The 16,856-nt window shown below is 41.8% G+C and overlaps 1 protein-coding gene across 7 annotated transcripts in view; it reads left to right on the forward strand.

Moving 5' to 3' along the window:
- Positions 1–16,856, forward strand: part of LOC137197263 (girdin-like) — a 76,483-nt gene that overhangs the window by 51,757 nt on the left and 7,870 nt on the right. For 5 of the 7 annotated variants that reach the window (XR_010931375.1, XM_067610556.1, XM_067610560.1 and 2 more), the window contains exons 14-31: positions 893–1,030; positions 2,821–3,004; positions 3,128–3,258; positions 3,419–3,712; positions 3,942–4,124; positions 5,034–5,312; positions 6,581–6,705; positions 7,155–7,293; positions 8,002–8,178; positions 8,330–8,491; positions 9,652–9,929; positions 10,217–10,360; positions 10,560–10,746; positions 11,026–11,171; positions 11,303–11,395; positions 11,806–12,008; positions 14,664–14,741; positions 16,563–16,799. Coding sequence is in view for 6 of the 7 variants with exons in the window: in XM_067610556.1 (XP_067466657.1) it covers positions 893–1,030; positions 2,821–3,004; positions 3,128–3,258; positions 3,419–3,712; positions 3,942–4,124; positions 5,034–5,312; positions 6,581–6,705; positions 7,155–7,293; positions 8,002–8,178; positions 8,330–8,491; positions 9,652–9,929; positions 10,217–10,360; positions 10,560–10,746; positions 11,026–11,171; positions 11,303–11,395; positions 11,806–12,008; positions 14,664–14,741; positions 16,563–16,799 (3,178 nt within the window). In the remaining variant the exon portion in view is untranslated. Of the gene's footprint in view, positions 1–892; positions 1,031–2,820; positions 3,005–3,127; positions 3,259–3,418; positions 3,713–3,941; positions 4,125–5,033; positions 5,313–6,580; positions 6,706–7,154; positions 7,294–8,001; positions 8,179–8,329; positions 8,492–9,651; positions 9,930–10,216; positions 10,361–10,559; positions 10,747–11,025; positions 11,172–11,302; positions 11,396–11,805; positions 12,009–12,371; positions 12,426–14,663; positions 14,742–16,562; positions 16,800–16,856 lie in introns of all 7 variants that reach the window. The other 2 variants (XM_067610561.1, XM_067610557.1) reach the window with 2 other exon arrangements.

Consider the following 16,856-nt stretch of genomic DNA (forward strand, 5'->3'; position numbering starts at 1 on the left):
CATGACTGATGGAAATAACATTCAGGTATACTATAGATAGACTAACTGAGCTGTATCTATCTTAGGACACTGTGTAACCTCTTAACTTCTGCCTCTCATCAGGGTCACTACAAGATTAGCATACTGGAACAGCACTACACAGTATATCACCCTAACACTTGCCTTAGACCTTTTCACACAGTGACAGAAATAAAAAGCGAAAGAAGGAGAGAGTATTGAAAGAGGGGTGGATAGCAGGATGAAAGAAAAGCTGTAAATCCAGGCAGCCCTGTATCGCCTTTTCTTTCCCTGTCTTTGACACTCAAATGCCCTTTGCTAAGAGAAGTCTCTGAGCTATTTTCAGAAACATAAGCCTCTCTCTCTGTGCACTCTGAACAAAAAGCATGAAATTGTGTTTTTCCTGCCACAAAGAGAAAATCCAGAGTGAGAAATTTATTTCTGGGCAACTTGGAGTCAAGAATCAAAACACATTAAAATGTGAATGCACCTACTGGTGGACTGGAACAACAGAAATAGTCTCATTAATTGTGTTTGTGTGTATGTGTGCATACATTAACTTGTGTGTGTCTGCAGAGTTGTGACAAAATGAAGTGATGTCTGTATCATTGATAAATAACTGCACCAGCTTCTGTGTGATTGGGAAACAGGTTAACTCACAGAATTATACATTGGCCACAATATTAATGGTTCAAAATACAGGTGATCCTGCAGCATAGAGTGTATTGCAAGAGCATCATCTACAATTCATCATGATATCTGTGTAACTGAACTCCTAAAATTGCTGAATTACTCATTACAGAGCCACCATCAGAGCCACCTCACTACAAACCCAGTCAAGATTGTTTGAAAATGTTACTTTAACTTTTTTTATCCTATGTATGTTTGTGTGCAGTTGGGGCAGCTGGAGAGTGAACTGACAGCAGACAGAGAGTCACTCCGCAGCGCTGAGTCTCTCAGTACTGACCTGATGAAAGAGAAAGCTTTACTGGAGAAGACTCTGGAAACACTCAGAGAAAACTCTGAGAGACAGGTAAACACACACAGACCCACACACACACTTTCATTTGGGAAGGTTATCCCGAAACCAGACAGTCATCATTTTAAATGGTATTTAGGTGTATTGAACTATTTAAGTATTAAATATTAATGAATGAAAAATCCAATGAAAATCTAGTTTTAACCTTGTCAACATGTCCATATGGTGTTTTTCATATGCTACAAGACATATCAGGAGTGAAATAAGCAGTCAACGCCATGGCTGAGCATTTCCGCTGTGAAACTGCAGTGTACCAAGAACAGTCTCAAAAAAATGGATTCAGTCAGGCAGGATTTCCTGCATCACAAATCTAAGGAACCAATCATTTATAATTAAAGATAAGTATATGCAAAGTCCACCTCTTCAGGTTTTCCCCGACAGCTGGTTCTGATCTGCACAGAAGAATAGCAACCTGTCGAGTTAAAAGCAGAACTCGGCATATCGCTGTTGAGCCAAGTTCTCTTCAGGAGAAAAACACAACAGTTCCTCATCTCCCGGTGAACGTTTTCTGGTCCCGTTAGCTTTTAGCTTGGCTAACAGACCAGTCCCCTAACCCCTCTTCTGCTTCGATGCACACCACTCCCTCTTGCCTCTGAGCCATTGTAGTCAGTTACTCCAGTCCGCTGCTGCAGGGCATTGTGTCCTCAGGAGCTGTAGTCTGCTAAATGCCGCTCTAGGCTTCGGTAGAAGTGAGGCGAGGAGTTGTTGATAATGTTCAGAAGTTCGGTTGGGCTGCACCTTTTTGGCCTAGTTGCACTAGTGGTGTTATCCGCACACTTACGTTAAGAGAAGAGTCCCTAGTACTCTTTACACCATAACCGGCAGCCAGAGGAGACTCTGCACTGCTGCGCTGCCATGAATATATTCATAGATTGTGGAATTTTTAATGAAGGAGAAGGAGTGGTGTAATTTTAAGGATTTTAAAGTGGTAATTATACTTTTTCGCGGAAAAAACATCAGATGCACATTATTGTTCAAACAATAGTATTTTAATATGTCTTAATACATGTCATGAGGGGATTTTTAAGTATAAATGAGTGACAATTGCTTGTGTGCCATTTTTCCTGAATTCTGTATTATAGACTGATTAGAACAAGTGAGTGCAGTTCATCTAATTTGTTATTGATACTGACTGGGAATTACTATGATCACATCAAACATTCATGTGATTTCAAATATAGATAACGTTGCAAGCATATAGTCAGAATCACCAACACTCTCAGAAAAACAAGACTTTGAGACCATACGTCATACACACTGCTCTTTCCACAAAAGCCCTCATTGATTCTCGTTCCAGGAAGCTCTGAGAAAATAACACGACTAAGCTGTGTAATTTACTAAAGTCTATACTGAGTTTTCTTGTGAGCAATCTTTGTGCAATTGATTGGCGCTTGGCTCAACAAAAAAACAACAACTATTAAGTAGAACTACCACTGTTTTATTGACTACGGAGATTTCTGGCACTCTGTAGCCCAGATGCAGTCGAGCATGAGTCGAGCATGAGCTCATACAACCAATTTCAATTTAATTGCAGCAAGGTTAAGTCCTTTCATATAAAGTCACAGAACACATAATTATGAAACATATGAACATTAAACTCTTTCATCAGCCCAAATGATCAAGCGATTCTTTGGGAAATGGCCTACCTGAGTAAAACTGGTGCAAACTTTATTCAGTAAAATCAACCTAATGAAGTGCCATATGGCTTGTTGCATTTAAGTTATATCACTTAGATTCAGCATTGACTGAAGGCTGTCATTGAAACTCTGATGTCTGTTCTCCAGCTGAAGGGTCTGGAGCAGGAGAACAAGCACCTCGGTCAGACGGTGTCGTCTCTGCGTCAGCGCTGCCAGGTGGGTGCCGAGGCCCGGGTCAAGGATGTGGAGAAAGAGAATCGCGTTCTCCATGAATCCATCTGCGAGACAACTGCCAAACTTAATAAGATGGAGTTTGAAAGGAAACAATTACGTGAGTAGTGTGTTAAATTTTTTGTGGATGTCAAGTTCATTGTTTAGAGCTTGGGTCAACATTCTGGTTGTTTGTTTGTAAGCACGCGTGTGTTTTTGTTTTGTTGGGGGTTTTTTTATGCAGGTAAGGAGCTTGAGGTGATGAAGGAGAAAGGTGAGAGAGCAGAGGAGTTGGAGATTCTGATGCAGAAGCTGGAAAGGGACAACGAGAGCCTGCAGAAGAGAGTTGCCAGTCTAGGAATCACCTGTGAAAAGGTGTGGTGCATTTTGTTTTTTGCCTGAGAGAGAGAGATTTATACTGCAAGTAGCTTTGTATTGAATATGACGGAAAAATTTTAATGATTGAGTATATTTAGTAATGAATGCATTTTCTAATAATACATTTTTTGACCCCGTAAACCATCACCGTATGTAGGTGTCTTCGTTAGAGAAGGAGAACACCGAACTAGAGGCAGAGGGCCGTCGTCTGAAGAAGAAGCTAGACAGTCTAAAGAACATGGCCTTCCAGCTGGAGGCTCTGGAGAAGGAGAATTCCCAACTGGAGCAGGAGAACCTGGACCTCCGCCGCTCGGCTGAGAGTCTCCGGTCAGCTGGGGCCAAGGCCATTCAGCTGGAAGCTGAGAACAGGGAGCTGGAGAGTGAAAGGAGCCAGCTGAAGCGCAGCCTGGAGCTCCTCAAGGCCTCCTCCAAGAAAACTGAGAGATTAGAGGTAAGACTTAAGGACTGCCAGTTATTTGACGAGCACTTCTGTTACTGGAGAGCAGTGAGACGCAGCTGAAATGTATTATAGTGTTTAATCAGCAGCATGGGTCTTATAGGTGAGTTACTTGGTCCTTAATAGAGACAACTAGGGGATCTAGCATATAATGGCATCAGGGAGCAGCACAACTAGTTCACGGATGCTTTTAATATCCTAATAATGACAATTCCTTTCCCAGGTGAGTTACCAGGGCCTAGATACAGAGAACCAGCGCTTGCAGAAGGCTTTAGAGAACAGCAGCAAGAAGATCCAGCAGTTGGAGGCAGAGCTGCAAGAGGTGGAGGCTGAAAATCAAACCCTCCAACGCAACCTGGAGGAGCTCAAGATCTCCAGCAAACGCCTGGAACAGCTGGAGCAGGAGGTAAGCAAAAAACTAATCTTCAGTTTCTCATGAATTCATTCATAAGCAATAATCATATGTGCTACTGAAAAATAATACCCTGAAGAATCTGATGACTGAGTCGATGTTTAGAAATTGAAACAATTTTTGGTTCAAAGTCCTCTGGGTGACATTGCTGTTGGTGTATCACTGACACATTGTCAGTAATACACCAACAGCAATGGACTGATTCAGACGTCTCTGGGGGGGGGGGGGGAGTAAAAGTTTGTTTCTGCTGTAACAGTATCATCACACACCACTGTCATATCACTGTCAATTTTTTTTAATGTATCCTCATAGGGGCTGCAGCTAATGATTATTTTCTCTATCAATTAAAATGCAAATTATTTTCCAGATTAATCGTTTGCTTCATAAATCACAATATGCTATAGCGCAAGGTGGTCTTTTTGTTCGACACATTTCAGAAACTACTATGATGTAAGATCAAGAAAAGCAGCAATGTCTCACATTTTGAACCCAGAACTATCAAATGTTTGTTTGATCATCAAAATAGTTGCTGATCAGTGTATCAATTAATCGCCTGATCGTTGCAGCTCTAATCCACATGGAATTCTCTTGAACCAAGTGCAAATTTGTTTTATATGCAGATTTCTACACACATTTCTTGGTTCTAGTTTTTGTCGGAGCGGTTTGCTCTGTTGGCACTGCAGCAGCACTGCCATATTTTAGTTGATGTTGATAAAATTACAGCATGTTTCCCAGCAGAGTTGGATTATCCAAGATTATTTGTCAAAAGTGATTTTTGGTCCTTTGAGTTAATCTGTGTCCACTTTTAGCCAAACATGTATTTACAGGGCATTTAGACTAAAAGTAATCCCATCAAATGCTGTTTTATCCATCTGCTCTCCATTATGTATCATTATCCCTCAGAACAAGACTTTGGAGCAGGAAAGCTCCCAGCTGGAAAAAGACAAGAAGCTTCTGGAGAAGGAGAACAAGCGTCTGAGGCAGCAGGCCGAGATCCGCGACTCCAAGCTGGAGGACAGCAACCAGCGGATCACCACCTTGGAGAAAGAGAATCGGACCATGGGCAAGGAAATGATCTTCTTCAGGGACTCCTGCACCAGAGTCAAAGACTTGGAGAGAGAGAACAAGGAGCTGGTTAAACTGGCCTCCATTGATAAGAAGACCCTCATCACACTCAGAGAGGTAAGCAGAGCCCTCACACTGTTAAGAGTTTCACACACTTCCAGATGAATCTGTTGTAATCTTTTGTTAGTGCTGGAAGTGTTGAACAAGTTTTTTTAAGTCACTTGAGGAAACGGATTTAAATGAAATACATGCTTTCTTTTTATTGTACTGTTCTACAAAATTCTGTTTTAGTGGGAATTTATTAAAATGATCCTGTGTCTGGCGTTTAATTAGTTTCAAAACCCACGCACATAAAACCAGGCGCGTGCACAAGAAATGAGCACACAGAACAGTATCCACGAGTGGAAAAAGCTTCCTCACGAGTGAGCATTTCAGCTCTGCACGCACAAATGTGGTCCTGTGAGCACAGGGTTGCGACGAGGACAAGCTCGATCCTCCCTATGCGCTCGCAACTGCTCAACGCTCACTCATCAAGAAGACTTTTGAGACTTTGGAGGTGGGGATGGAATAGACAGTCCGCTCCTTTGATTAGCTGTTTGGTTTGATCACTGACACAGTCGAAGACAGGCAGTTGCCTGAGAGAACAAAGGGCAATATAAATAATGATATTTAGTGGCAGATTCTCGTTTTTTTTTTTTTTTTTACCACTTACACTTTTTAAAGTTTTGAAAAGGGCAATTTCACTGTTTTTTTCCCCATCCAGACCACATTCGACAGAATAGAAAAGTTACTCTAAGTATTTCTGTATTTCACAAAGTGAAAATAACTTTTCTACATTTGTTGGAGAAAGAGGAGCTCTACATGGCCATAACCAATGAAATGGAGAGACATTGAATCAGGCTGTGAATTTCTAGCCACATCAGTGAAATTGCCCGTTTTTGTGTTTTCACAAATAGAATAAAGGTTTCACAGCTCTGAGTGGACTGTCTATCCCATCCCCGCCTCCAGAGTCAACTTGATGAGTGAGTGAGTGTTGAGCAGTTAGAGCTCATGCTCATCACAGCCCCGTGCTCACAGGACCACATTTGTGCATGTGGAGCAGAAATGGTGGCCTGGTTTTTATGTGCACAGGTTATGAGACTATTTAAACTTCATACCTGTGTCATTGCTGAAGTGGAAATAATTCAAAAACAGACAACATGGATGATTATTAATGGAAATTGATCATGTAATTTATTGATAATCCTGGACACCAAAGCAGATTATACTGTGTTGACTTTTCCATTAAAATCATACATCTTGATCATTGGTTACTGGTGAATAACTCAATGAATGTGGCAGTAAGTGTCAGAGTCACTCAAGTGCGTGTGTGTGTGTGTGTGCAGGAGCTGGTGAGTGAGAAGCTGCGGACTCAGCAGATGAATAATGATCTGGAGAAATTGACCCATGAGTTGGAGAAGATTGGACTGAACAAGGAAAGGCTCCTGCATGACGAGAGCTCAGACGACAGGTATCATCTTACAAACACACACACACACACACACACACAAACTAAATCACACACAAGCCAGAATATTTACTATTATGTGATTGCTCTTAAAAATGTTTCAGCCTGGAACCCAAATAAGAACTAAATCTATCATCTTGGGATCAGAGTCATCTAAAATGATCGGTACAATTGGGAATCAAATAAATCAGGTCTGTGGCCCATTTTAGATTAGGTGCTATAGTATAATCAGAGTTTATTGCAGAATCATCCCTGTGGTAGATTTCTGAGCCAATATCTCTCCCACCTGCCTACACTCTTACCAAGAAGTCATTTGGCCTTGCTACACTGTGACTATGATGATAATACTTTTATCTGTATTTTGGGTTACGAATGTGAGATCACACTCTAGACTGGACACACAAACTCATTAATACATACACACACAGCTAACTCTCAGTCTTTATTTTCAGGTTTAAGCTCCTGGAAACCAAACTGGAGTCGACTCTGAAGTCCTCTTTGGAGATCAAGGAGGAGAAGATCGCCGCCCTAGAGGCCAGACTGCAGGAGTCCTCTAACCTCAACCAACAACTTCGCCAGGAGCTCAAGACAGTCAGTAACACACACACACACATACAGAAATCCATACTTATAAACATTGAAATACATGCACAAACATAATTTTTTTTTTTTTGGCTGCGTTGCGTACAGATACTTAGCACAACCACAATACATAAGACCCAATATAAAAACACATCCCATAAAACCCAAACACCAGTCTGCCAGACTGTCCACTTGAGAACAGGCTGTCCCAAAATCTTTCCCCTGCAGTCTAAAACATTAGAAACACTCAAAACACTGAGGACATCTCGAGGCCGATACATTATTTATTCACCCACTCTTCCGTTTCTGTTGGCGGTTTATCTATTCATGAGGTGGCAGGAGTCTGTGAAAGAGTGGAGGAGAGGATTTCTGTTTCCCTTTTGGGTTTTGGGGGGCTGTTTGTGTTTTGGACTTGCTGACACATCTGATCCAAAGTTCTTGAGTGGAAAAGTTGAGGCATCTGTGAGTGATTTGAGTTTCAGCTGTGAAACTGTAATGGAACCTGTCTGCTATTAACCATTTCTCATGTTACAATTTAATAGAGCAGTCTGCTTTTTTCATTTTGTAATTTTCCAGTATGTTGCTCTCAGCTGCAGTATTTTATTCTCAGCATTTACATGGTATTTATGTCAGAGGAATTCATTCAAATGTACTGAAATAGCAGCAAAAACCACCCCACCATGATTTCACGGTGTTGACTTGTGCGTCTCTCTCCAGGTGAAGAAAAACTATGAGGGGCTGCGTCAGAGGGAGGAGGAGGAGAGGATGGTGCAGAGCTCGCCCCCTAGAGGAGGGGAAGATCCTCAGGCTGTCAGTAAATGGGAAAAAGAAAGTCATGAAGCCACCAGGGAACTGCTGAAAGTTAAAGACAGACTCATTGAAGTGGAGAGGAATGTAAGTTCACACAATATCAGGAATGTAGGAGGGCTTATGTGACTTTCCCAGGACAAATGATGAACACACATACATATAGCTTTTATGCAGTTCTCTGAATGTATTTGTGCATGTCTGAAATCCAATTGTGTGTGTATGTTTTTTTTCCCAGAATGCCACACTGCAAGCTGAGAAGGCGGCCCTGAGGAGCCAGCTCAAACAACTGGAAACTCAGAGCTCCAACCTGCAGGCTCAGATAGTGGCTGTGCAGAGACAGACTGCCTCCTTACAGGAGAACAATACGACTCTACAGACGCAGAACGCCAAGCTGCAGGTAATCCCCGTCACATCCTAAACAATACACAGTGTCCAGCAGTGCTATCAGTTCAGTGATGTACATCTGAAACACAGACAAGCAGGGGTGGCACAATATACAACTATGTGTCTCACTTAAATACATTTCAGCAGGTTTATATTATCACAATAAGCATCTGCCACACAGTAGAAACCATAGACTCCAGTCTGTGGTAGACACATTCAGAAATGGCTTAATGGATTAAATAATTAATAGACTAATAGCGTCAGTTTTTTATCAACTTTATTTGTATCACTCAAAATCACAAATCACAATTTTTCCTCAAAACGCTCAAACATACAAAACATTCAACACTCTCTATCCCGAGACCTTTGATATTACGCAAAGATATATGATATATAAACTTTTTTCATTTCATTTCATCATTATAATAAAGATATAATAATATGTTTAGTAAATATATTATTATACTAGGGTTTTTACACAACCTAATAGAATCAGATAGTGGCAAAGATGATATGCCTCCTGATATATGACTCTCTATATAACACAGTACAACATAGACAGTCCTACATTTTAAACAAAATGTGAAGCCATCCTCCTTCTCTAAAGTCCTCAGTTTGCACAGTTGCCCTGCCAGGCTGCTTTGCTCCCTGGTATGGATTTAGATTTGTACTCCTTGTTTGGCAGCCGTTCAAACCCAGCTTATAGGCTACAGGATTTACGCTGACCATACAGTAGCTTCTAGCCGTTTCTGGGTGTGTACACGTTAATGTCTTTTGATGTGTTAAGTAGGTTGTGTGTGTGTGTGTGTGGGAGCATATGTTGGCAGGTGTTGTGTGTGTTTGTTTGTACTGGAGGTAAAAAGCTGCTTCTGTTTAAAGGTACTGAAAGTGTGTCTACACCTGGACAGTATGTGTGTTTGTGTGTGTCATAGGGTGAGTAGACAGGGGTTTGAGACTAGGAAACCAATTTGACCACAAAGGAAACATGAAAAGAAATGAGTTCCTGTTTGTGTTTTATGGATGGAGAATACAGTGAAGGCAGAACAAAACAAATGAAGACACAGTGCCCCCTATAGACTGATTCAGCAACAACCATTTCCTCTAGATTTTTCCACAAACCTTTTTCTCGTTTTCAATCCATCTCCATCCTTAATCTTCCGTTCTCTTCTCTAGGTTGAGAACTCCACCCTCAGCTCGCAGAGTGCAGCCCTCATGGCCCAGAACGCCCAGCTGCAGACCCAGCAGAGCAGCGTGGAGGGTGAGCGAGAGGGAGCGCTCAAGGAGAAAGATGAGCTGAGGGCCACCTACGAGCTTCTCCTCCGTGATCACGAGAAGCTGGCGGCGCTCCATGAGAGGCAGGCGGCCGAGTATGAGGCCCTGATTGGGAAGCACGGGGGCCTGAAGAGCTCCCACAAGAGCCTGGAGCAGCAGCACAGAGACCTGGAGGACAAGTGAGTTGGGGTGTAGGAGCATGGGATGGGCACATGTTCAAGTCTAATAACAGTTCAAGTCTCACTCATGACGTGACTCACTCTTATGACCTTCTTTTGTATGCTGTCTTATGAGTACACTATTAAAGATCTTAAAAGGAACCGTGCTGAGTAACTAGAGGAAACTGTAGACCCCTTGGGATAAACAGAATATGAATGCTTTGTATTACTTCCTGTCAGACTTAAATCTTTCTTTATGTAACACATGGAACAGTTTGCAATCTATTTGCGTGTTTTTATGCGTGCAGGTACAAGCAGCTCCTGCAGAGGAAGGGGGAGCTGGAGGAGCTGGAGAAAAATCTGAAGCAGCAGCAGGAAAAAATGGCGTTGGAGAACCAAACTCACCAAGCCACAGCTGACCACTGCAAACAGCTCAAAGAGGAAAACGATAGGTCAGATCTACCTATATCAATATTTTTTTTTCTTAAACACTATGCAAACATATGAATAACAGGTTGACAATGTGACTTAACCTTTTAAAACTCTTAATTTTCCTTAAATGTAAACTTAAGTTTATTTTTTAATTGAGAAAATCATCTCTTATAAACACATGCGTCTGTATACTGAGGATTTCCTCTGCTCCATCTTTAGACTGAACACTACGTATCGTCAGCTGGTGAAGGACAACGAAAATCTCCAGCTGGACCATAAAAACATAAAGAGCCAGTTGAACAGCGCCACACTGGAGCAGACCAAGCTGGAGGCAGAGTTCTCCAAACTGAAGGAGCAGTACCAGCAGCTGGACATCACTTCCACCAAGCTGACCAACCAGTGTGAGGTGAGGAGGCACTTTTCTCTTGTCTTGTCTTGTCTTGTCTCCTCTTCTCTTCTCTTCTCTTCTCTTCTCTTCTCTTCAGGTTTTCCCCATTATGTGGTTTCGGAGCCAACTGTCTTTTGGTTGATTTATTCCTTTAATTATTACAGTATATTTGTTCAGCTGACTTCTCCAGACAGCTGTGTTTTGGATGGTTTACTCCTTTTCCTATATCATATTTATTGTTGAGCCAGGTGTCTCAGTATCTCTCTAATATATTGTATCTGTGTTTGTGTGTGTCAGTTGTTGAGCCAGCTGAAAGGAAACCTGGAGGAGGAGAATCGTCACCTGTTGGACCAGATCCAGACTCTGATGTTACAGAACCGCACGCTGCTGGAGCAGACCATGGAGAGCAAAGACCTGTTCCATGTAGAACAGAGACAATACATGTATAAGCCCCTTTCTTGCCATACAGTATACATCACTTCTGATAATGTGTATACTTAAAACAGCCAGCAAACACATCCTCAAGTATTACATAGACTTGTCTCTCTTCTTTTCTACTTTTTTCGCCCATCAGAGACAAGCTGAATGAGCTGAGGAGACAGAAGGAGAAGCTGGAGGAGAAGATCATGGACCAGTACAAGTTCTATGACCCCTCACCTCCACGCAGGTAAAAAGCAAAGTCTAGATGACTTTGCTTCTTTGTGTTAAAAAAAAAAACATGCAAGCAAATGGCTCTGTGTGAGTCAGAGTGACTCAGACAAGTCAGTATATCATAGCAAACTGTGACGTTAAAAATTCTGTTCGCTTGTTGACTCTTATCTGACTGAATGGGGAATGGCAGAAAACACTCACACTGCAGCATCAGGAAGGAATGCATTAAATATTTATGGTCTGCAGAGCTTTAAACAGCTGTATACTGCAACATTTTATCTTGAGTATCATCAAAGTGGAGGTTTATAGTAACATAAAACCTTAAAGTACATATATGGAACAAATCAGTTACAAAACAATTGTTTAAAATATTTCCATTTCTTTTGTCTTCCTGTTCCTGATGGTTTCTCTGCCTTGTCTCTGTAGGCGTGGCAACTGGATCACTCTGAAGATGAGGAAGCTGATCAAGCCAAAGAGCCGGGAGAGGATGCGTTCTCTCACGCTGACTCCATCTCGTTCAGAGTGCGGAGATGGTTTCCTGACCTTTCCCCAAGACAGTCAGGACAGCTCGTCGATAGGCTCTGGCTCCAACTCTCTGGACGACACACTCTCACAAAAGAGGACCAGCAGTGAGTACAGAGGAAACATGTATACACACACAGAAAAAAATCCTGTACGAATATGTACTTACCAAACCAAAAAATATACAGTAATAGTAGCTGTGATCACATACTCAGACACTGTTTCATACACAAATGGACACAAATATATATGCAAAAAGGTGAACAAAACAGTAACTAGGTCCATTTGATGCTGAATACTCTTTAACAGACACATAATCATACACTCACGTACCCACAAAGTAGTCACAAAACACACTTCTACTTGGTGTGTGTGTGTGTTTGTGTGTGTGTGTGTACGGTTGAATGGGTCTTTCCCCCCTAACTGCTCCTGTGCTTCTTTATCTCTCTCTCTCTCTCTCTCTGCGGAAGGGAGGAGAGGGCAGCAGCCCCATGCCCAAGCCCAAGGGCAGGGCTCCACCAATGGTATGCTGCGGATTGGTTGGGTGGGCGGGGTTTATGACTCGACTGTCATGTCTCTCGGGGCATGTTTTTGTGAGTCCATTGTCTGTGTCAATCAGCTGTCCTAGAGGTTACTGTTGAGCTGCGCAGCACCACAAGGTTGACTCTCCACCTCTGACCTGGTTCAAAAAGTTAGATGCATTTCTTGTGTTTGAAACAACACAGGGAGCGCTTGATTTGAGTCCTAAGAACAATATCTTTTTGTGTGCTCAGTGACACTAAATTTTAAGTGTTCACCTGTAAAGCTGAATCAAGCACGTCTCATGTGGTTCAAATATCGGAAAATACTTGAGGTATATTTTGTCCCAGGTCTGTTTCAACTTCTGCCTCCAACGGGTCTATAGCTCATTAGCTCTCAGTCATGTCAACCTGCTGATCTGTGCAGTTCACCTGTAAATAAGTAACAAACGCCCTGTAATGTAGTTTCATAACTATTAAAAGGTGCAATGCATCATGACTCGCCTCCAGTTAATGTAAGAAGTGTTAAAAACCTGGATGTCTGGATTCGGTAGAAGATAAAGAATGAAGACTACAGGTTGGTCTTATTGAGTTTGCTTTAAGATGAGTATTTGAAGTATTGTGTAAAATTAAGAAGCTATAGCTAGTATAAGCAAGCTGGTATATTTTTCACACTAGATGGGAAAACTAGGGACCACAAAAATGTATGGCTAATGTACATAATTAAATTCAAAATTTTCATTTAAAAGTAAACTTTAAAAGTTATTTAAAGTATTAATACCGTATTTCCTCAAATAAAAGACAGTAGCCAATTAAAAGCTGGTCTCAGATAATGGCCAGGGGCGTGGTCGACACGAACAAATAAAGGCCGGCCTCAAAAACAGGCTGGGGAAAAATCAAGGGTGGATAAACTCCTGCTGCCTGTTATATCATGTGCAGGCCAGTTAAGCATAAATAGTAAGTTCTATGAGTACATGCGTGGCCCCCCAGCCGACCATCACAGAGAGGGGAGGGGGATGGAGGAGATGCAATATTGTTTAAATACGGGGATAATCGCGCATATTTTAATAATAATGACAGCAGCAACACTACATGAGCATGGGTAACCAGGGTAACTTAGCTAAACCGGCGAGCTTACATCCATTAGCATGCTACCTGCACGCTACAGCTAAGTGGTGCACTGCGAAAACTTTTAGAGGAAATACGGTATAAGAGAAAGGAAAAAGTATCCTTAAACAACGATGCAGTAAAATGTAAATTACAAATAAATCAATGAATAAATAAATAACATCATAGTTATAAAACATGTAAGGCATGTAATGGAGAAATTACACAGTCAAGTATGCAATAATAAATAATGAAGTTCTTGTTTACGTCTATGAAAACTTTGCTCTGCCCTTTGACCTTTTCCCCCTCCCAATTGCACCCTTTAATATTCTTCATCCTCTGTGTTTCATGTAGGTGTGGTAATGTGTTCACAGTTATGTTGTTGTGTACAGAACGTAATGCTTTAAAATCAGCCGTAAACGTAGACTACAACACTCATAACCATCTACATAAGAGTGTTTGTGTGTGTGCAGAAAGACTGCGTGTGAGAATTTGCATAATGTGTTTATGTTTTTGTATTTGTTTGCATAATGTGTCTTATTATACAAAAGTCTGCCCTTAAAAGGATCATTTCGGTTCGTCTGCCTGTCTTATCAGTAGTGAGAGAAAAAGAACACTTAAACAAGTATTTTATTAAAAAAAGAAATGTGAATTGTTAGCATTTATTGAAAATGCTCCTAAATATCAGTGGAGCTGAGGATGATCTCTCTGAGGAAATTAAAGACCCTCATAACACAACCTTCACAATACCAAAAACCTGTATTTTTGTGTTTCCAGCTCCTTTAACTTGTGCTAGCATTGCTAATATATTTCTAACAGTATTTCAGTGTATTTTTACACATTGATATAGCCTAGATTTGATGATAAGTCTAATAGGCTTTATAATAACATGATTCATCTCTCTTAAGTCATATATTTTAGCTGTTTTGTCTATTGCATTGTTGTCTGTTGTCCAGTTGAGTGTCCAGGGGCTCAGTTCTCTCTCTGCTATCTTTCCCCTGGCTCTCTTTTTGACAACGTTAACCACATCCCTCTGTTCTGCCCTCCTTTTTCTTTTGTTTTCTTTACCTCCACCTGCCTCGGGCTTGTTCTATCGCTCTCCCTCTCCCCTGTCTGTCTCTGGCTGCGCTCTGACAGCTATAAAAAGGTTGCCTTTCATGAGGAACAGATCCAAGGACAAAGACAAGGCCAAGGCCATCTACCGGCGCTCCATGTGTAAGACCTCCGATAGCCGCCACGCTAGCCTTCCTCTGCCTCCTCTACCTCTCATAGCCACACTAGGAGAAACAAAGAAAGAACGGTCACTGATGTCAGAGGTGGCTGCAATGTGGGGGGTGTGACAGTATGACAGTCTCAGGTTTAAGTCACAGCTCTTAAACCTACTCAGGTGTAAAGTAATTAATTTGGGATTCTTTTCAAGTTTAAGGCAGAGTTTGAATAAATTTGAGACATCTGCACAAGATTTAACAAAGACTCCAGGTTAAAATTTGTTACATCGTTACCAAACCTCCATGCTGCGTCTGGTGACATCAGTGACCTGTCCTTATCATTTTTTCCTAGTAGACCTCCCGTCACCTCCTCCGCCCCGCGTCTGCTGCCTCCACTCCCTCTTGTAGAATACCTACTCTTAGCTTTTTATCAGCTCTCATCTCATCTGGTGATCACTTTGCTCTCACTGTTAGTAGATGAATAACTGACATTAAAACTAACCTCACAAAAAAGCACAACTGATAACTGAATTTTCTCCTACTGTAGATCTGCCTCTTGTAGTTTTTTGCTGTTTGATTTTCATCTCTTTTGAGTGTTACTTTCCAAAGCTTATCTTTCAGTTTAGTCATTGTGGGTATCAGTATGCAATGGGCGACTTATCGGGCAGCTTTGTCATGTGCTCTGTGGTTTCATTTTGTTGGTTTTTACTGAATGAAAGGCTCTATGTGTGTGTGTATGAGTGTGAAGGTGTGTGTTCAAATGAGAGATTGGGAGAGACTGTGGGCTCGCCTTTCATGCGCCTGTGGTGTGTTTGCTCCCATCTTTGATTACAGCATGGAAAAAAAAAAATCACCGCCACCCACACACACCATGGAGGACTTGAAATGGAGCCTTTACTCTCTCTGTATCTCTTCCTCTCTCTCTCCTTCTCTCTTTCTCTCTTTCTGTCTCTCTCTCTCTCTCTCTCTCTCTCTTTCTGTCTCTCAATCTTTCTCTGTCTCTCTCTCTCTCTCTCTGTTTTCTCTCTGTCAGTGTGCTGCATTTCAGATCTTATTCTGCTGACATGGACTTGCCTCGCTCTGATTCTGGCTCTGATCTTTTGTGTACAGTACCGCTGCTGCAACTCGGAGCAGCTCTGCATGCCGTCATGCTTCTCTACCGTCGCATACAGCTCAGTAGACAAAGTGCATAAAGACAGTGGCCTCTTAAGGTGACGATCACCTGTCCAAAAAATTTACCTGGCTGAGATCAACCACGAGGACTGAAGGATGAAAAACTATGCAGCTGCCATCTTTATGCACTTTAGATAATTTTTGTTTGACTATTTTTTAATACCTTTTTCATAATTCGGTATGCCTGCATGTGCCTTGACTTCTATAAAGACTAGATTTGATTTTGCTGTGTTCTACACAGCAAAATCTACACAAATTCTGATCAAAACCTCACGAAAAAAGCCCTCTTTCCATGCATACTATGGGAGTTGAGCCTAGCTCTTCATGAGGCTTATTGATTGAAGCACTGTAGACAAGAAAAAGTTAGGAAACAATTGATTAGAGTGCTGGTGCTTCAGGCTTAAGTAACCTTTAGAAACCTGTGCTCTGCAGGACTTATGACTTAAATGTTTGCTTTTATCTGAGCCATTTGTCTAAGGGGATACAAACTGTCTCTGACATAAATTTAAAGAAAACAGATTATCTGAGGTGTATTGATTTCTTTAAATTTGACTACATATCTAGGCCATGACTTGAGGTGAGATAAGATGCAACAAAATGTGTAATTTTTTTAATGTTCCTTTCTTCATTTCCCTCCCTCTGTCCGTCCATTCAGCCATGAATGACCTGCTGCAGACCATGGCGGTGGCGGGGGGTCCTGGGGTTCAGTGGGCAGGCAGCATCGAAAACCTAGATGGCGCTGAGGGCGGAGACGCCAGGATGACAGGCAGCAGCAGACACAGCGGGCAGCGCATGAAGGAGCTCGCTCTCTCCACCAATGCCATTGACTGTGCCGCCCTCACCCTGCCCACTGCAGGGCGTAGCAGGGCCAAGCTACGGCTTCAGGTCAAAGGTCAGGGTGCTGGTTTTATTTGTGTAAATCTAATATCCTTTTCTCTTTTTTTGGTTG

This window comes from Thunnus thynnus, chromosome 14 (assembly GCF_963924715.1).
Source record: "Thunnus thynnus chromosome 14, fThuThy2.1, whole genome shotgun sequence".
Classification (NCBI taxonomy): Eukaryota; Metazoa; Chordata; class Actinopteri; order Scombriformes; family Scombridae; genus Thunnus; species Thunnus thynnus.